The sequence below is a fragment of the Centroberyx affinis genome, unplaced genomic scaffold (assembly GCF_046629955.1).
Source record: "Centroberyx affinis isolate AG114_WGS23_722 - 3 ecotype Tasmania unplaced genomic scaffold, CSIRO-AGI_Caff_v1 ptg001273l_1, whole genome shotgun sequence".
NCBI lineage: Eukaryota > Metazoa > Chordata > Actinopteri > Beryciformes > Berycidae > Centroberyx > Centroberyx affinis.
The window spans coordinates 132,731-154,878 of NW_027279782.1; the positions used below are offsets into that span (position 1 = coordinate 132,731).

At 41.5% G+C, this 22,148-nt stretch overlaps 1 protein-coding gene across 6 annotated transcripts in view; it reads right to left on the reverse strand.

Moving 5' to 3' along the window:
* The window catches only part of furina (furin (paired basic amino acid cleaving enzyme) a), an 87,587-nt gene that overhangs the window by 58,391 nt on the left and 7,048 nt on the right, over positions 1-22,148 (reverse strand). For 5 of the 6 annotated variants that reach the window (XM_071525178.1, XM_071525177.1, XM_071525180.1 and 2 more), the window contains exon 2: positions 19,075-19,404. In XM_071525178.1, coding sequence (XP_071381279.1) covers positions 19,075-19,284 — 210 coding nt within the window. In that variant the 5' untranslated portion in view covers positions 19,285-19,404. Of the gene's footprint in view, positions 1-19,074; positions 19,405-19,684; positions 19,750-22,148 lie in introns of those variants that run through there. The other variant, XM_071525182.1, reaches the window with a different exon arrangement.

The following is a 22,148-nucleotide window of genomic DNA, read 5'->3' on the forward strand; positions in this document are numbered from 1 at the left end:
CAGATTCAACTTTGAATAGCAAAAAATAAGCAAGTCAATTGATTTGTTTTGACCCGACATGACACAGTCACTTTAACCTGCTGGATGCTGACATTTTGTTATGTCCTGTTCTTTGTCCCCTCACTCTGTGTCCTTTCCATGATGTGTGTTTGTGTGTGTGTGTGTGTGTGTGTGTGTGTGTGTGTGTGTGTGTGTGCTGTGGTGGCATTTCAGGTCACCCTAGCCCACAGTGGGGAACATTCCATTCTCTTGAAGAGTCCGGTCCGGTCTGAGGATGCAGACCGGCCAGCCGACTGCCACAGCTGTTGGCCTGCAGCTCTCTGGATGCCCAAGCCACACTGCTGCACGGTGGCTGGGAGATGACAGGAAGGCCGACCACAACCATTCCCAGAGTCTCACACCACTATGAACATGATACTCAATCAGTCATCACACAGAGTTTGATACGTTCCCTATTCAACATTTCAATGTCGCGGTTAAATGGACGCCTCTGCATTTTTAACCAAAGTTGGTTAATTTTCCTCCCCAGACACTTGCCATACTGTGGGAGAAGTTTCGACACTTGTCCTTCAGTTGTTGTTTTAATAAAAATGGCTTGTTAGTACTGGAAAATTCCCTCATTGAAATGAAGGCCACCATGAGCCACAAGTTAGCTAGTGGTTCCCCCTTCTTTAAATGAGCAATACCAACAATTACTAGAATTACGCCAACATTTGCTGTTCTCACTCTGTAATGGTGACTATGCAAAAAAACAAATAACAGTTTCCTGTAACCTGAGGAAACAAGTGTTGCATCAGTCTGAGGTAACTGAAGTTGGGACATAACAACAAGTAAAATGGCGAACGGTCCCAAAATAGACAAACAAGCCAACCTGGTGCCAAAATAAGGATAATAAAAGGTTTCAGGCTGGGTATATGTGGGGGGAGAGAGGGGGAGAGAGGGAGAGAGAGAGAGAGAGAGAGAGAGAGAGAGAGAGAGAGAGAGAGAGAGAGAGAGAGAGAGAGAGAGAGAGAGAGAGAGGGAGAGAAATTCTTTCAGAGACAGCTAGTATTATAGGTCTGGAAAACAGTGGGAGGCTGACTGTTTTCTGTGGACTAAACACTGAACCCACTTGTTGGGAAAGCTCCCTCGGAGCTAAACACAGTTCAGGGCCCAGCTATTTCGAATGCACCATAATTGCAGGCCTTCTGGCTTACTTTGTGTATTGGAAAGTCAAGGAATGGCAGAGCTGGACTTTCAGGGAAACCTGAGAGCTGGAGTATCTCGGCTTCACCACAGCGGTGCACAGTCGAGCGCACTGAGCCAACGAGGACTGAAGCCGGTCTGGACCGCCGCCCTGGGAACGAGAGCAAGTCACTGAGGCTCACCAACTATGGCCACCACAGCATCCTGTCCAAAACATTGGTGAAGTTCCCTTAACTAAACCAGACTCCAGCTAGACAAACAGATGGACACTTCCCTCAAGACAATCTCTTCAGTTTTTTCCTGCACAGTGTTTTCGTAAATGTGGGGGGTTGGGGTGACATTCTGGGTCTGAGATCCAGGTTTGCTCCTGAGCCCATTCCAGGATCAGCTCCAGTGGGTGATGGCTCTCATTTGTATGTTTATATCATGATGCATGGACCGTGCTGCAATTGTAATACTGAGCCACAATTTCCTAATGAAAGCAATTTTCCAAATTAATGTAAATAAATAAATAAATGAATGCAATGGAAAAACTGTTCTCTGTTTCAAACAAATAATGCATGCTCAATAGGAACAAATTCCATGGCTCAGTGCAGGATTCACACAAATCACACACACTTTGGTTTAATGGCGGCCTGGTGTGCCACTTGGTCAGTCAAATACATCTACTTGCATGTAACTACCATAACTACCATAGCTGCCATAAGCCTTAATGAGGCTTTCTCTTCTCAGCACAACCCAAAAAATGATACAATAATGGCACAAGGAAGTGAAAGCCTCACAGCAACCGAACACAGTCTAGTATATCATTCCCATTCAAACAACCAAATGGCAGCACACCCTACAGTTAGGAACTGACAGTATAAAGCATCCAATTCAGTCAGCATGGCTTCAGTCAGCAAAATCATCACATACAATAAAGGAAGATGAGCTCCGTCTTCAATAGCTGGCATCCAGGGATTCAATTTCACAAACATCTGATGAAGTGGGGGAGGGGGGTAAACTGCAACCCATTGATGCAGAGCTTACATCTGTGATAAAATATTCATGAGCAGTCAAACACATCCCAACAACTGATACTGTGCACGGACGCAATATATTCCACTTCCTTTGCATGGATAGATGACCTAGAAAGAAATGTTCTCTGTTTCACTGCTTGTGTCGCTCTACTGTCAAGCTCAAACTAGCCAACTTTAAAGACTTCCAGGGAAATAGAAGAATGCAGCGATACCTGACTAGGCTGTCACATCAATAAAACAGATGATATAACACATCCTGGAAGTACGACCAACACTTTCAAAGGAAATCAGGGGAAAAAAAAAACTCCCCCCCTAACGCACTTATGAACCTTGTCCTCCAGAGGAACAATTTCTGTCGAGTTGGCAGGTTACCAAGACATTACTGGAAACATTCAAAAACAAATAAGCACCTACTGAGTGTGGTGTGTTGTAAGGAGGTAATAGTCTAGTGTATAACTGGAAGTCTGAGTGCACTGGAAAGACAGAACAAAGGAAAAGTGTGAGGCGAGAAAAAGAATTTTAAATGTGACAGAGGAAGAGAGATGAGGTGTTATGGAGATAGGGAATATTTTGAGGAGCATGATAGCTAAAGGTGGACGAGGGAAGAGAGTGAGAGCAGATAGCTGGAGGAGAGATGAGTAGGAATTGCCCAAATGGGCTCAAGATGTCGCTGATATTCATTCGCATTTATTCGCAACTTGAGTACGAGGGGAGCGTGTGTGTGTGTGTGTGTGTGTGTGTGTGTGTGTGTGTGTACTGTATGTTAATCTGTGACCCAGTAGATCATTACAATAAAACAGCATAATAGGATCAGGGACTCAAGTCATGCCTCCGCCAAATGCTAAATGTCATGTTCTAAAGAAAATAATTAGATTGCTTTAGACTTTATCGAGCTGAGAGAGACCTGACTGGCAGCATGATGACACGACTGATCAAGACTTTGTGACATGAATAAAAAATTTTCTCATGTTGCTGAACCACTGTTTCCTCTGTCCTCATTTAGCAGACAGCCGCCACAGCAAGGAAATTACCACTGCTGTTAGAGAAAATGTGAAATTAAAATTAGCATTGTAGTTTAGTTTTACTATAATCTAAAACTAAAATAAGTGTAGTCCAAATGTTTGAGAAGTAATAATTTTATTATGATTTAATACTTTTTTAGCACTACAACCGCAACTAGAAACATAACTTGGACCCAAACAACAACAGATAAGGAACAAAACAAGAAATATCCCCCCAAGCACCACAGCTGCATAAAACGACAGAGGAAACACTGTGCTGAAGTGTACCAACTTATTCAATTTTAATTTGCAGTTAAATTGAAGATCAGATATACAATGATGTATAATTTATCATAAGTAAAATAATGTTCTCACTGAGGATTTAAGCACAGCGCACACAAAATTTAGCAGCTAGATTTGGCTCAAACTGACATCCATCTTCTAACTACATGCTGGAATTTGGGGCTTGACCTTTCTGTCTTGGGACTTAAAACTCGGTCCTCGTGACTTATGTTCCCATCGCGTGCCTAACTTGGTCACATCCCTGGCTTAACACAAAACCAAGTCCCTGCAGAGAGAAACCTGTATTTCCATCCGAGTCGGTCCCATGTAGCTAAGCTGCCTCTGTGTGATAATGACACCTGACCTGAAATCTGAATCCAGTTCGCGGCACAAAGCAGGCGGCTCAAAACTGCAGATCTGTTACAAGTTAGCAGGACTCCTATTACAAGGAAACAAAATCACTAGCAGCCGTCATAAAAGCTCCACCTAAATGCTGCATTCCTCCCACACTGCCGCCTCCATTAGGCTAGTTACAGGCTTTTAAAGGTTCACTTCATTGTTTTCAATGTAAAGGGCTTATCTGATCTGAGCTTCAGCCTTTTCAAAACGCACCACAAACGACTGCTCCGCCTCACACGTCAACTTCTGTGTGGGCGTGTGTGTGTGTGTGTGTGTGTGTGTGTGTGTGTGTGTGTGTGTGTGTGTGTGTGTGTGTGTGTGTGTGTGTGGGGGACATAAAGTGAGAGTCTGGTTCATGCAGGCCTGGTTACACGCAGCTCTGTCAGAGAGGAGCATTCTGTCCTCGTTATGTGAGCCACCACCAACTTTGAGGAGTTTTTAAATCCACCCAGATCAGTGAGAACTAGCACAGTGCTGAACGTGTTTGACTTTAGCTACCAGCAAATGAACTATTTAACTTTCCCCTTCAGTCACTGTATACTTTGTATTAAAATATTTGAGGAATATCTTACTTTTTCATTAAATGATGAAGTTCAATTTCAAGCGCTCTCATGTCTTAAAGGACTAGTGCATGTTGACCTTTCTTAGGCATACAGCACAGGTACCTTTCTGAGATGACTAAAAATCAACTCACAGATTTCAGTCTATCTAACAACTACCGAAATATGTTAAAACATTCGGTGCCAAAGTTTGATACTTTAATGGTTACTCTCACATCGTCTTTCATCCAATAACTACACTCCAGTCCACAGACAGGAAAACCCAACTTGTCCAGGCGTCACCACACCTTCATCTATCGGTTTCCTCTCAGTAAGAAACGGTCCAAGATCTGGCTACATTTTACTAAAATTGACGGTGACAGCACGTGGTGCAGTATTTGTACCAAGAAAATAACTGCTGAGTCCACCAGCACCTCGAACCTAATGAAGCACGATGTAATGCACAGTTTTAACCTGAGGCAAGGGAGTTTCACCGCCAGAAAAAAAACTGTGATAAAAAATAGCTTATTTTTAGAACCTTGTTGAACTGGATTTTACATAAAAGCACAGAAAATGTACTAGCACTTGATCTTCTTGAAATAGTTCTAAATGTGAAGTATTGTTGACTTAGCTTAAACTCTAAATATTTAAAATCTGATTTTTTTGACTAAAGCAAAGAGTGATTTTTATTTTTTTTTTATATTGCAAAATTGCATTTTGAATAAATACATACTTTATTCATAAGTGCTTGTTTTGTACAGTTAAATTGAAGAATACAAATACATACATAAAAATGTCACACTTAAGGGTTTAAATGCTACTTCTTTTAGCTGGGGAAACAAACAGCAAAAATGATGTTAGCCAAAAAATTTATGCTACTGCTATTATTTAGGCTATAATCATTACATAATAAGCTTTTATTCAACATAGGTATCAGAAAAACTAGTGTTCTGGTACCGGTGTCTAATTTGAGGTACCAGTATCAGTAGCAAAAAATTCCAAACAATACACAGCCCTAACATATGTGCATGCTTGTGTTTAAAGCCAGAGAGAGTTGCCTGTCCGTATATTTGTGTCCCCTCGGCACATCTGGCTCTTGTTACGGCCCTGTGACCTGTGTGTGGTTCTGCTCCATCCCAGCCCCCAGCCCCCAGCCCCCAGCCCCCAGCCCCCAGCCCCCATCCCTCATCTGTGGGAGAGCAGGGGAATGACTGAGTGGCTCTGCTGCTGCAGTTCCCAGGGTCCCGGGACGCTGGCAGTATGGGTGTCCTCTCCTCTGCTGCAGGCCGGACACAGCCGCCTGCTGACCAGTTGGGATTTGTTCTTTTCGTCTTCAGAATAGTCTCCAGAATCACTGATAGATGAGCTGCTTTTGGTTCTCAGGACTTTTCCCTCAGTTACTATTCTTATAGCTCTCATGAACGGCAGTTTTATGAGAAGATGGCATTTATTGGTTTGACCTAATGCGGTGTCCATCTAATTGATAATCTGTCCAAAGAGGTAATTACTGAAAAGGTTACAAAGGTTTTCAGTGATATTGAGTGATTGAGTAATCAAGTGAATAAATCTCTTAGAGAGAAAGGTGTTTCATTATATTCAACCTGATCAAATCGGAGTCTTAGCATTTCATGTCAACCCCACACCACATCGGACATTTTTCCCAAACTGGTTATGAGATGAAAAATAATTATCTATAGAAAAATGCTGCGCCTACACATGAAGTGCTCCATATAACAATTGCAATATTCAACACAAGCACCTTTAGTGCATCCCTAATCAGTGCCCAAAAATCCATAATATCATGATGCCTGGAAGGTGGCAGGGACACAAGTGAATTTAACTTCAGTATCATACTGGGACACATCCACACAGCACCACCTACAAGAGACAACAGGGCGAAACTGAACTAACATCAACTAAAGCCAGACATTAATTCTGTGCTTGTCCAACTTGTTTTGCTACTGAGAGATTGTGTAGAGTGTGTAGGCGTGATCATTTTTTTCCCATGGCCAACTCCATATAACAGCTACTGATTGTTCAATGGAGATAGACGGACTGAAGTTTTGTACTCAGTCTATAAAGAAAAATGTACTTGTTCATCTCTGCAATGTTTTTGCTCTAATATTACCAGGTATGCCGGGACTGAATCATATTCTGGTACACTCGTTTGAGTGAACGTTGCATTGATTTTTTCTGAATCAGTTCCATATCATATTTTGTTATGTGTGAATTGCATTGTTAGATGTCACCCTTACAAACCTACTGTAGAAACCTATTTACAAACAGATTAATCTTAGCTAAGCATTTTCAACAAAAGTCATGCTCAAATATGATTCTGGCCAATCTATGCACTCCTTCAAGAGCTTCACTTTTGACGTGGTTTTAGCAAAGACAGTTTTTGTCCCTCAGCTACCACTTGTTATGATTAGCAAGGCTCTAAGAAGAAAGTGCCATGTGAGACGGCACGATCATGACTAACTGATAATATCCGTCAAAATGACAACATGTCAAGCTCAAACCAGTAGATTAACATCTGCCAAACATTGCACCTTTAAGATATGGGTGACTCAATTAAGCCTTGATCCAGCTTCCTTTCTGCTGTTTTTTTCCTCTTTTTTTTTGCTAGCAAGTGAGTTTGCCTGAAAAGTTTAAAAAAATAATGGAAAGATAAATCAATGTGACTTATCTATGTAAAATTTTCTATGCAATGCATTTTAATAAATGTTATATTTTATGTGATCAATAAAAAATTCAATGACATTGTCTCACTTCCAGTGTTTTGCAGTGGTATTGGTTTAGGGTTTAAATTATATTTGGGCTCCTACTGGCATAATGTTCTCCCTCTGAACACGGAAGTCTCCACCAGAGCAAACAGGATAAGTCAATCTCTGCAGTTCATTAACTTTCAAAGACCAGCAGCTGCGTTGAGATGAACTGAGATCTGGGTCTGCTTAGTGTGAGAGAGGCCGGAGCACGAAATAAAGGGAGGCTCTCCTATTGACAGCAACACAAGAACCAAAGGCAGCGGGACCAAAGACACTGCAGAGTTATAGTGCGCTAGTCTGTCGCTGATCAACCAGCCCGAGATGAGAGAAGATGCATTCCTCTCTGCATGAAAACCCTAGGCCCTTAATGGGACCGGCCATACCAAACAAGGGCCCAATCCAATAGCTCAGACTGTGAACTATGTTTGCAATGTTATCATTACGGCACTTCAAAGTAGCACCATCTCTAAGGGACATCCTACGCTGGCTGTATAGGGCTGCACGCTCTGTTAGACCCGTCAGTTCTCATTGGCTAAAGTAGGCCAGAACCACAGTACACACAGTGGTCTGTTAAAGATTAATGCAGATATTGCACAAGTAAACCAGCTTACAAACCATGGTTACGCATAATGCAATATTCACGAGAAGCAATCTATAGCTGGTGTGTTTGAGTCACATGTAACAGTCAAGGGACCTGGAAAAGCCCTTGGGGTATTTAACTTATCATGGATGAATAAAAACACTCAGCGATCCTATGTCAATAGCTGGTTTCCATCCAAGTCTCATTATGTGAATTATATAACATTTTAAATCGCAAAAATGTACTCAAAACGTTTTTAGGCTCCCTCGAGACATATACGTTGTTTTTTGTCAATAAAGAAAGTACACAATAAACAGACAAATGCATTTGCCATATAAATAAAGACTTAGCAACTTTCAGAGAAAAAGGCTGGGGGTAAAATATTTGTCCACCACAATCTCCCAGAAACGTTGTATGTGCTGTCCCTCCTAAGCTCCTGTTGTGGTCGCACGGCTCTTAGTCTGTGCATTACAATACTGTAAAGTGCATCTTTGTTTTCATCCTTGGACAGCATGAAATATTGCAAAAATTAGCTGACGAATGAACAATAACAATTTGCTCGATACTAATCAATTCTTGAAAGGCTCTTTCCATTTTTTATGTGGATGTGTTTCCTGGCACGGCTACATTCTAGTTCTGGAAGCCTAATTATTCACTTTGAGCTGATGGAAACACACTTAAGTAATATTTTTTGTGACATTTCAAAAGTTCACCTTAAATTTGCTTGAAAGTTGGACGAAAACACAGCTAATGACACCATGTTAAGGAACTACTTGTGTAGGTGCGTCAGATGAGTCGGGTTTGGTTGTTTAGGTGGTGACGCGGTACAACAGAGAGGAAGCACCTGTGTGGGGCAGAGCGGATCATGCAGAGTGGCTCCTTTCAGAGCTCAGCAGGCAGCTTGTTCTCCCATCATCTCTGGGCCAATCATATCCTCGCACATCATTTCCCAGCCAATATCTTCAATATCCCCTGTTGCCTCACAGGTAATTGCTTCAGTTCTCCAGGGGCCAATTATAGGCTTCATACCTTCAGCCTCTCGTTTCTGGGCCTGGAGTTTTCTGTTTCACACTACTTGTACCGAGCTACATTTTGTGGAATGGTTTAAATAAAGGGGTTAGAGATGCCCTTACCCAACAGTTAGCAGAGACTTTAATTAAAGTGTTTGGAAAAATGTACATGAAACAGATCTCTCTCTCTCTCTCTCTCTCTCTCTCTCTCACTCACTCACTCACTCACTCACAAAATTTCCATATCTGAAGTTGGTCAGAAAGGATTCTATATAGATATAATTATACATTCTTCTGTTTCATGTACACAGAGAGAATTCACTATCAACAATTACTAATTTGTGCAGGTGAGATAAAAAGTAAGGGCCCCATAATAAAGTAGAAGCAATGGAGACGGGACAGTTTCTGTAGTTGTGAAGTGCATGTTGTGATTACTATCCTCCCAGTAACTCATTTCTGGTAGTTGACCTCTCACAGAAAGAGAAATGAAAGAGGGGGGCGGTGTCTAAGAACTCAGCCAAATTAATCCTGCCTTAAAATTGGCCAGCAACACTCTTAAAGGTATACTGTGCAAGATTCATGTAAAACAGCAGCCAATGCAGGTGCCAAGATGAATGATGAATCTAAATCAAAACAAAGACTGCCTCCAAACAGCACTGCAGAGACACGCTCTCATCGAGCAAAACAAATGCAGCCAATTCTCAAACGGTTCAACACTGGCAACACAAGCCAGTAAGGAGTGGTATATTTATGCAGAAATTACTCATGGCCTTGTGGCATGACTTCTATAATTACGTTACTAGAAACATGGTGCACAGTGCAACACAGCTAAAAATGAAACACAGTAATGGCTGGGGATCATCGCGGGTTACACTCTGGGGCTTGTAAGCTACAGATTAGTACCATCAAGGCTAATAATTGTGCTAAGGCACATCAGAACAGACGTTGCGCAATTACTCATGTGCGTTAGCAAGGCTTTTACCAAAAGACCGGATGATCATCATAAATAGAGCGGATGGGTGATAATATCTCTCCACTATGCGCTGTGTAAGGTGACTCTGTTCTCTGTACATATATTTAAAGAACAGCATAAAGACAACAAAACTACACCAAATCTAAGTCCTCCATTCAGACTTTGCAAAAAGGTTACAAAAGCACGCACATCCAGACGCGATGAATACTAGGTGCTTCTAGCCCTTCTTCTGACATGTCTGAAGAAGGGCTTGCGCCCGAAAACGTCACATGGTGGTATACCAATAAATGTTCATGTGACCATTATCTAGTGTGCGGACTCTATTTTTCTGTTCTCCATTCAGACTTTCTTAGCAAACTGGTCGGCTAAAGTTAGCCAACAGCTTATAACATTAAATAGCATCCTGCCACTGCAGCAGCGCAGCATAGCAACAAACATAATGTTAGCCTGGTTAGTTCTGTATATAGTGGAAACACATAACGAACCACTGGGCTTTGCCTTCATCAGGCTCAGCCCTGCACAGCTCCACACAGCCTGATTGTGAGTAATGGAGATGAGGCATTAGATCCAGTTAGTAGGATAGTTACTAGACTACCCAATAGAAATAGTCCTGATAACAAACATTAGATAACATAAATCGCACTTACCTGTCTAGGAGAAAATGGCCAACTCGACGTCAGTTTTAATTCCTTTGTTCTGTCTCAGGTTCCTCCTCCTTTCAGTAACAATACCAACATTTATTCTTGTTTTTGACCTTGCACTATCAAAGGCAATTTGGGAGAGATACCAGAGTATTTCTATAGTATGTCCATATTTTATAAATATGAAAAAGACACTGAGCTGAATACAGGCGACAACAACAAACCAAATGATGAATGAGTACATTAGAAGTTCATCCCTCCACTATATCTTTTGATCTACTGAGAAGACTGTACGCTAGATTAAAGTAAATTCTTATATAGACTGCCTAGTAGGGCTCTGTCATGAGTTACTGGGTGGACAGTTTCATCCCATGCACTTTACAACCACCAGAAATTATCCATCTCCATTTCTCCTCCTTTAATCTTGTGTAAAATAGAATATTAATCCACTCATGAAAGGGTCTGCTCTAGACCTGCTCAGAGAGGGGGAAAAAAATCAGCACATCAGATAGCAGAGATAGGCCGAGAGTCTGAGGCTCAGTCTAGTGTGCTGTGGTGCCAGTAAGGAGTACAGTAAGGGCACAGTACACCAAACACAATCCTCTCTTACATGGGCTGGACCAGCAGAGCGAGCTATGAAAGCAGTTGGCCTCTAAAAAGACTAACCCCCCCTACACTCAAGCTTCTGAACGCAGCATTTCTTATCAGCCATCAGTGACAGAAGCTAGTGTTAACCAGAAAGGAAGTGGCAAGGTTCTGAGAAATGCTCTATGCTACTTTGAAGTGAATGTGTAGGAAAAAGATGAGGTATTTATTTATTAATTACCATTCTTCTTCCACCTTTGGTTATAAATAACCCAAGGCTGTCCTTAAGGAAAATAAGACTCTTCATTTTGCAACCTCAAAATGCGGTGTGGTTCACATTCTGTTCTGATGAATGAACGCCCCTAAGCTGTTTCACATTCCAGTCGATTTTCAACACAGGTGGGGGAAGCAACAAAAAAACAAGACACACATTCTTGGAAAAGGTGCATCTTAATAATAGCCCTTTCAAAACAAAGCAGTTCTGACAGGATTTCGCCTGATGACATTCCACAGCCCAATTATTGTAAAGGTAAGCTATGTTGTAATTATGAAGCTGCAACTTAACTACTCCGTAATAACAGTAATGTAATAACTTGTCTTTAAACAAGAGCAATAAGACCATTAAGCCAGAGGCAGTGAACTACTCAACTCAAGGTGCAGCCCAAAAATATCCCTGCAACATAGCAAAGGGCCGGGCTAAATGCTGAGGCTTCAAGCCTCATCAACAGGAAGGTAAGGGAGCTTTCGTGAGCTGCAATACAGGATGGAATAGATGGTGAAAGCCTCAGGCCACATACAGAAAGCCACAAAGTTTAACAGTGATCTAAAAGAAAGAAAAAAAGAAATCCTCTAAAAAGGCATCTATCTAGTCCTCTTTAACCAGTGATGAAAATAAAGAAGGCTGGCTCTGTTGTAGCAGCGAGCAAGACTGATCACTTTTTTCGATGAAGTCTTTGATCTAGTGGACGTTTCATCCTCTTCACAGATTAGTATATAATAATTCCTTAGATGTATTCACATGTGTCAGTCCCCCTGTAATCAAATTTGTCACACCTTCTAATCACTTCTTGCTACCATTAGTAATTCCTCTAATCCCACTTCACTCTGTATTTAAATACAGGTGTAACAGAAGCACAGTAAAAAACTGCTGTGTAAGTCTGATGTTAGAAGGGCTATAAATGGTCTTTAAAATGTGAAATAATCACCCAGTGGGGATGCAAACACAAGATGGCACTTGATGCCCATTCACCACTGTGAGTCAGCTGTTTCTTAATTTGATTACTTTAACTTTCATTATTCCTCTTGTAAAATGGCCTCACAGTCTAGACCTGGAGTCAAGGTGGAAGGTGTAATCCATTTGCCAACCGCTTGCTCATGGCAAACTTTTAATGTCAAAATTAATAGCATTTTTTTTCATTTTACGTAATCCCTTATTGGCATCATCTATTGAAGATAAGGATAAAAGGGAGAATAAAGGTTGAAGGATTTGTAAGCCGTATGAGAACTGTGCCATGGATCGTGCAAAAGGGGGTCACACTGAAAATGAAGAAATTTTGCACATTCGGTGTATCAAGGTTAGTAACTGATTTCCAGGCAACGTTGCCCGAAGGTTTCCTCACAGACCAACTAGCAACCTCATTGTCACATTGGCCAGTTTGCCTTGATTGGTGAGTATTGACAGAAAATTAATGGATTTCTAGCATCTTAGTTGCTTGGGTTTCAGATCTTGGATGCAAAGTTAGGGCGTTTTCACACCTGCGCTTTTAGTGCGGTTAAATCGGACTCTGGTTCGTTTTCCCCCTTGGTGCGATTCGTTTGGGCAGGTGTGAACACAGTAATCGCACTCGGGTGCAGACCAAAACAACCGCACCAAGACCCTTTAGAAGAGGTGGTCTCGGTCCGGTCCCGAACGAACTCTGGAGCGGTTCGTTTGTGGTGGGAACGTGATCCGACCTAGATCCGACCCAACTACCAGGTGAACTCAATTTACTCCGCAAGTTTGAGCTAAACGGCTCCTGTAGCCAGGTAGCAGGTACAGCAGGTATCGTTCTCACCTGGTTTGTAGTGATGCATTTTGGTTCACTTGGATTTTTCTCCGTGTGAAAAGAAACCGAACCAAGGAGAAAACGCTACAAGTTTACAAACTCATCAACTGATTCGGACCAGAGCAAACAAACTATAGGTGTGAAAACGCCCTTAGTCTCCAGGGCCAAACAAAAACAAGAGGCACTTGAGCTGCCTAATGTCCCGCCATAATCACCATGATATACTCTATATAGCCAGTTAAGCTAATTAATGCATTATTAGCAAATATTTCTATGTCAACATATTTGTCTTCACATAACATGTGGGTGGTATTTATACAAACTCTGTATCTTAAAGCATTAAGTACTTTCAAGTAAATCTGTTTTTCCTCATTAACATGCAAATTTATGTAGCCAGGTGCTCCAAAATCAAATCAGATCATCTACTCTATAAGGGTTACCTGTGGTGTAAGTATGAAGTTTCTATCATGTATTGTTCTTGAGTTATTGTGCTCACAAGAATGTGTCTACAGACAGACAGACACCATGATAACCTGATGTCCCACACTATGTATACGAGTCTGACATGTACAGGGTAGGGGTTTAGTGATGCCGTAGCGTAGTAGTAGAAGCAGAAGAGTGGAGGGCGAAACAAAAACAACCATCATCAGAGCCATAAAACCTTCCCAGCTGCAGTCTTTGATCCTCCCCTGAAGCTCTGTTCCACCTAAATCCAACACCTGCACACCAGCAGACTGATATGTACATGCATAACCCCACAGCTGAGACACGCCATGCCTGACCACACATTTTTCATGAAGATGGTACTCTCATTTCCCATCGGCTGCAGGCAAAAAGACTTAACAGCATTGTTCGTTTCCCAGCTCTAAGCCAATGGCTTCATTTTCATCAACGATGCACTGGAATGCTGAAGCTTCATTTGGGATGATCAGATGAGATCAGATGTGGTTATAGCCCACCTTTCAAAGTTAATGAACAGATGAACAGACAATGCATAAACAATATGCCATGGGCTGAACAGATGCGATTGTTCCATGTCGTTTCCTTTAAGGTTTAGCATGACAATGCTGTCAGTTCTCCTTGTGTTCTCAGGAAGGCCTGCTAATCGGCAGTAGCTTGTAGTGTTGTCACCACATCAAAATGTTGACTTCAATACTAACTTTAATATCTAAACATCTGACACTACTACGATATCACAGCAAACAAGAAAAACCATCAAGCAATGTTTTAAAATGCTTGACTTTGACAGCTTTTATCTGCAGACTTTAGCGGTGTCCGCGATGATCTGGTTAGGGTCAGTGTTGTGAATATGTAGCTAAACAATGTTTTATGGCAACATTTACTGAATTTATTTCATTGAGAGAAATGGCTTTGAGGCAGCTAATGTTGAAATGCGACGTTTGATTTAGCTTTGGGGCTGAAGCAGATTGTTAGAGCACTTATGTGCCAACTCCTCTGATTTTAAATTGCCAGGTGTGTTACAGGAAGACAGCCAGACCCAAGGCATTGCGTGGGCAGCATTTTCTCCACCAGCACAACAGCAGCCACTTAATAGCCACTTGTACAATTTTTGTTCCCAGCTGCAGTGAAAGGCTAGTAATTTTCAGAAGAATGTTAAAAATGAAAATGCCAATAAATGTATTTTTCACTGTTGGGCCAAAGCACCATTACTTTTAAACCTAAGGCAAGGACTGTTACTTTTAGATTTTGTCCATGTTGAATTCAGACAGTTATGCTACTGTGATATATTGCCTTCACAGTCACATTTAGGGATGGGTTCATTTCAGCCCTTGGTTGATTGTAATATCACAAAATTAAATGTTGCTTCTGTTCACAACTCAGTTTCCATTTACTTGCACTGTAAACTGTAATGCTTTACTTTGTAACACTGGGGGAGGGGCATGGTAATACCATAGTATTAAGTGTTGCTTCATTTCACAGTCCAGTTTCACCATACATAAGTCTGAGCACTGTAATGCTTGTTGCAGAACATGTATAGTATATTTGTCATTACTGCATTGGGAAAGGGTGTGGGAAGAACCTGGTCAGACCATAGAATTAAGCTTCCTTATAGTCCAGTTTCAACTTTGTTACCAAGTAATTTGGAATGTTTTACTTAGTACTATTGCAGAACTTATGGTAGATGTTTGTCTTAATGGAATGGAAAAGGAAAATAAGCAATTATATAAGGGCTATAGTAAGAACCTGGTAATTCTTGTACAATCCAGGTAAGTTTAATAAACCTTTTGCAACTGGGTACAGCCATGAACAATTACTATGTAAGCAAAGCTAATTTATAGTAAAGTATTGCCTTGATTCTTATGAAGTACACAATTAAACCTGGGCTATTGTTAATATAAACCTTCAGTACCTACAAGATAGCTGCTCTTGAATTTACAGGTAATAGAGAAGGTGAGCCTAAAAATGTGTAACTGAATTTCCTAGGAATTATGCCATTATATTTTACCTACTTAGTTACAGCTGTAATTACTTGGTCACTTTTTATTCTTACCTTGTACCACCTAGTATTTACCTGGTAAAAACCTAGCACTTAGGGTGACCGTAAAAGCAAGGGTTACCGCTTTCCTTTGTAGGTAGTTTTAACACGGTCACTGTGTGTGGCCGTGAGAAATGGGGGCAGTGGCAGAGAAGGCCTTGGTTGCCTCAACAGCCCATTTTGTATCAACCTTGTCTGAGGGACTTTGTGGCCTCATTCAAAAACAAATGCAAGTGCAGCTGCTCAGCATCACATAGACACCTTGAATTGATGTCAAACATTAAGAAAATCCCTCAGAGGTTTGACTTAACATCATTTTGCCAAAAGCTATTTCCTGATGGCAGGGTTTTAAGCATAAACTCAGTATCCTGTAGTGCATCACACACCAACAAATAGAAAGAATGAGGTACGTCGAAACTACTTCAGAGCTCCTGGAAACACGTTTGTGGTTGAAATGTTGCAACCCCAATTTTTTTATTTTTTTATTATTAAACCTTTATTTAACCAGATGAGTCCCATTGAGATTACAAGATCTCTTTTTCGAGGGAGCCCTGGCCAAGATAGCAGCAATACAGAGTTTCAAACAACATACAAACAAACATTAAAAGCACATAAAACAAAACATACAGTAGCAACTCACAGAATCATATGCCTAAAAGACAGACAGGAGGAATCGGGCCTAGCTAAGGAAGCAATTACAAATTCCAATTGAATTTGCCTCCAAACCCTTCACTACAATGTCATACAGTCTGGTGCCCTGTTGAAATGTTAAAAAGCAAATCCCTCCAAATACCTACAAGCTCAACATACTCAAAAACAAACAAAGATTTATGACAATCACTCAATTCAAGAGTAGACATTGGTAAAAAGTTGGGTTTGGAAAACTGGTAGCTTAAACTTGCAATTTGCAAAAAAAGCTACAGTATTTCAGTGTATGTGACAACTGAAGTGTAAATGGCAACAGAGGACAGTGGCCTAACTAAACTCTGAATTTGAATAAGATGGTAGCACAGTCCAACAAATGGTCCCTTGATTCTGCATGTCTGGATTTAAGCCAGGTATATAGAGAAAATATTGCAGCTTTGCCAGAACAAGGGTCAGAATAAACATTAGTCAGGAGGAGGTACTGATCTGGCCAATGACGCTTGATCAAACTAGCTCTAGTCAGCCAAAATGGACCCTCCCTCCCTCCTCCCCCGCTTTAAAAACATCACAAAATCTGCACAATTAAACCCACTTGCTCACATAGGGCCAACCAACACAGCTCCTAGTGTCCAGTTTGCTAGTACATCCCTCTAAATGTCTTTATCCCAACACATAGTTAAAGGATTTCAGTGTGTAGGATTACTCATTAGTCTGCACACTGTGATTCAGCGTACAAATAACATTCCTGGTCTCGACCAGTAAGATCATATGGTCCAACACAGACCACTGTCTGCCACCCTGTAAAAGTAGTGAGGCTATAGAGCAAAACATCTGTATTAAGAGCTGCCCCCTCTCTGTCCATTAGGCTTTGGGGTGCGACTCATTTTCTGAAAAACTACAAGCACATACCTAACATCGCAAAAATGATATATTATACTTGTAGACAAACTACATAGTTCAGTGTCACACCTGTGTGAGTCTGAACATCTATTGTCCTCTCAGTATGCTGTGTAACCACAAAGTTACAGCTCCTTTTTTTTTAAATGCAATTGTTCAAAAACATTTTAAGATGGGTAACAGAAGATCTTACATATATGTCACTCATGGAAAATAACACAGCTGGTTTATTTGGAATAGCCGATCACATCGCTGAGTACAAGATCAAGCTGTGCAAAGTAGCTTCCTGAACCTTCTCTGTCTATCCAGGAGGATGAGATCCATTGGGATTTCTTTTTAGATGCTTATTTTACATGTTATTTGTATTATTAATGTCATTATTGTTCATTTATTAAACAAGCTTGAACTTGCAATAAGAACGAGCTGTTGGTTTATAGCATTAAGTTTGTTTTTTCTGACAAGTGAAAAAATTACCTCCAATTCCCCAAACCGGGAAAAGAGATGTGCGGCCAAAAATGTGCTGGTGCAAAAAAACAAAAGCCGATGTTTACTGCATTGTGTCTCATTTTCCAAGGATAACTTCTATTCTTGAAGTATCTATGTATGCACATATGAATAACTGATGATTAACACTTGGAAAAAAAATCCTTAATGTGGGTTTTACTACCCATGAGGAGGAGGAACCTCTATGGGTAACTACAAAGAAAAAAAAAATCACCTAGTCCTCGACTAAATAAAAGTACCATTTAATGTTAAATGATGACGCATTTTCTATGCACAAGAGTTCTTTTCATGAGAAGATGAGGTCAAACGATGACTTGTAGTAGTTTCCATTCAAGTTAAACAGGAAGTTTTAAAAGAAGAATACGTCATTCAAACACACAGGAAATGTTTATTTGATTTCACACGTCGCCCACACTGACTGTGTCTGGTAACAAACCATGGGCATAATAAGGAGTTCTTAATAATTTATAGTCTTCTCCACACGGAAGGTGCAGTTTACTGTAAATCTACACCTTTGTTTTTCATCAGATCAGTCCAATTCCTGCAGATGCATTGTTGCATTCTGTCATCAGTGCTTTTCCATCCTCAGTTCAGAGTCATCCTGAACTCCCCAGTGACCCCACTCACACCCCACTAGCTTTTCTGGACACACAATCCGTAATGAAATTGTGTTGCTGCAAACTCTGTGCAGAGCTCGACGCAGGGACAATTCAAACGTACTGAGGTGAAACTGATTAGACACGGTTGTAGCGTTACCACATAAACTTTTGTAGCAACCAATTCACCAACAAACAGCCTTCATGAGGAAGATTTCCCAAAAAGGTAGCATAAAACCGGGACAAAACAACATTTTAGTTGACACATGTATTATCAATGCGAAGGTAGAAAAAAATCCAATGCGTGCAACACATGCTCTGCACCACAATGCATCTGCAACAGAATGATGCAGTGCTAACAGATTCTCTCACTGGAAATGAACAAACTCCAATCACAGAGTGACACATTCAACGTGTGAAGTGTGATTCCAGTCCATGGTTGACTACTAAAAAGATGATGAGCAGTATCTGATGGCAACATCAAACAGTCACATGGAGACCGCAGGCTGAATAACATATGGAGTGACATAATTAACCATTTAGGGCTTCACTGCCCTAAGGGACCTCTGAATTGACAAATCAAAAACAAAAATTTGGAAGGATAAAAATGTACCAAAACATAATAATGAACCATACATTATTCATCATATTATGAATGAGTGTACAATTAACAAGTCATTTATTATTCGATACACAGCAATGGCACGCTCAACTCCTTTTTTGTAACTTTTCAGTAAGCTGGTGTCCCATATATCCACCCTCAGAAAAACTAGTTTAAGTTATTTCCGCAAACAACAGCCCTTAGAAACAGTCAAAAGTGCTTCAGTACTTGGACTTCCTCAGTGTTTCCAAACACTGCAAACTCTGGGAAAAGACTGAATGAAGAGGCAAAGCTGTCGCTAGCTACTTACATGTCCATGGTTGATGAAACCGTGTTTACTGGCGATTCGGTCAGCTTCCTCCTGACCTCCAGGTATGTGGACAGCCCATGTGTTGGTGTAGACCTTCTGACCCTGTGCTGTTCCCAGCCCACAAACCAGTAAGACCAACAGAGGCGCTAGCAGCAACTCCACCAGCCTGAGCCTGGGGCCTACAGAGGGTGATGGAGGGCCAAAAGCCATGGGTTCTCCTAGTGCAGCACGGTCTCTGAGCGCAGCGTCTCTCTGACAGGCCGGGGCTGCCCACAGTGAATGCAGGGACGAGGAGAGACAGCGAAGGGGACAGTCTCAGCACACGGTGACCTGAAGGGAAGGACAGGGGAGAGACAAGGAGAAGAGTAAGGGAAGAAACAAATTAAAATAAGATCACAGATCTGCACCAAAGTTCAGCAAAACAATGGAGAAACAATTCTTCAAAGTCTGAGAATCTCTACCTCGCAGCTGTGTGTCAGTCAGAGTCGAGTCAGCCCCCCATGACTCAACTTGACCATAAAAACTGCATCACAAAAGGGGGGATTTATATCACTAACATGTCAATATTCATGGAAAAACCATTCAAGTCAAGCCCAAGAACAACAATTACCCCATTTCTGAGGTTTTGTTCTTGCTCTTGCTATTGCTCTGTGATTTCAGTGGCAAACTGGATGGTCAGTAGATGAAGTGGGAGAAGAAGAGAAAGACACTTGGCTTGAGGGAGTTGTATGCAGTATGGAGGCAAACCAAATTAGATTCATTATAGGTACAGGTAACATATGACGCACTATCACTAAAATCTCACAAAATCTCAGTCAGTGGGTGGGTGAGGACTCTTCCTGTCCCTTATGTTCAGGTATAGCAACTGTAACATATTTTGTCAAGATGTGTGTCACTAGGTGTATCCCAATCTCGGAACCCATCGTCTATCCGTCTGACGACGATTAGACTCTGGGGGCGGCGGCCAATATCGACCGGATTGTTTCACAAGTTTTTTAGGTCCAGACGACATTTCGGCTAATCTCTATAAACAGATATCTGCATATGAGACGTCGTCTCTCAACTCCAACTCCATTCTCGTGCCTCAAGTTGCTAATCGGACTGTAAACAATGACCGCCGCACGGAAGAGGAAGTCTTGGCCCGGATGTCCGCTGGCTACACCGCAAACCCCGAAATATTGGCCGCCGCCCCCAGAGTCTAATCGTCGTCAGACGGATAGACGATGGGTTCCGAGATTGGGTGTATCCCAAAGCCGATACACCAGGCAACATATCCAAGGGAGAGCCAACAGTTAGAAAGATATTCCAATTGGTTTCGTCCATGAGGGAGAATAGACTAGGAGTGAAGCATTTTTGGGCCAGCTAAGGACAGGCAGTAAACTGGGGGAGACATCTGATAATCCCACAGGAAGCAGTGAGCACTACCTCAAGGCCAGACTTGGTGTTGTGGTCAGAGGCACAGCGGCTTGCATATTTTGGAGTTTACAGTGCCATGGGAGGGCACTGTAGATGACGCATTTGAAAGGAAAATACTTAGATACAGTACACTGAGTTGGCAGCGGAGGAGGAGAAGTGGGGTTGGAAAGCTAGACTACGCCCCGGGGAGGGTGGATGCACAGCGCAGTCCACCGTAAAGGACCAAACTGGTATTTTTGCATGTTTTAGCTGGTTTACTACACTGCACACATACTTAGCCTCACGTCACAACCGACCATTTTCCAAAGCATACCATGCTTTTTTTAAGATTTTTTAATATTTCCTCGATTTCCCTATTCTTTTTTATTCAAATGTCCAGGTGATAAAACAACCATAAAATTCTCTGCTGCTCCGGCTAACATTCATGCCCAGGTGTAGACCTCATGGACATTTGAATTTAGTTTTTTAAAAAACAATCTTTTCTCCAGTAACTATTTTCTGGCAGAGACGCACAGTCAGCTGTGTGGGTGTCTGCGTGGAAAACATTTCCAAGGAAGAGGAATTCATGTGCTATCAGATAAATTGGAAAAAACGCATTTCCTACTTGGTAGTTAGCCTGACTATCATAAATTTTAAAGCAAGAAGAAGCCAAATCCACATCATCCTTGTCGTGATGTCCAAGCCCATCTTCTGAGTTTGATTTTCTCACCAAATAGGACGTGAATTTTTGGCAGCCGACTTTGAAGTCCCATATGTCGGAGCTTCCCACCAGCATGTGAACACACCAGAAGACATGTAGACTTTTCATGTCAGTGCACGCATTAGACTAAATTATCACATTGCGATAAAGTCACTTTGATAAAAATAAGCCTGTGTGGGATGTTCACTGTGATGGATTACGCATCTCAAGCAACTTTGAAGTCCCTGGAAGTTGATTTTTACATCATACTGAAATCAGTGGAAATGAATGGCTGCCTGGAAGGTAGGAAAAATGCATTCAAAAATTGAAAAAAAAAATGTATATGCTTTGGAAAATGGTCTGTAGTAATGTAAAGTATACGTGAATTGTAGTAAATGGACTAAAACATGGAAAAACACGGGTATGGTCCTAAAACCTCTTTGGTTGTGGGCGGAGTTTAAAGGAGGCAGTATGAGTCTGAGGCAGCAGTGGGAGCCAGTGAGCGGTTGTGAAAAAGGAGAGAGCAGACAGTCTGGGGCACAAAGTCACTTGACTGTTACAGAGTAGGAACAATTTGTTAGACTGAAACATACTTGCTGCAGCAGTTAACAGGATTAATGAATCTGCCAGGCAAAGTGTTCATATAATGCTCATATTCTGCTTACGCTGTGCTGTCACATTTGTTTCTCCAGTCTGTGTGGCAGGGTTTCTCCTACCATTGTTCAGGCACAATGGGCCTCCTATAGTCTGCCTGTCCACAGGGTGACCATCCTGTGGATGAAACACTGGATTTATACTCACCATGTCATTGTGCCGCATTCCTAAAGTGCAGCTCAAACTGTAAAAGCGTTCTTTCAATTTAATCTAAGTTACCAAAATTGTACTTAATAAGAATTTTGACAAGGGCACATCTGCAGCTGTAAGTGACCCAAATTGCCAACAACAGCCTATAGTTATAGTTTTTCAGCTACAGGTTGAA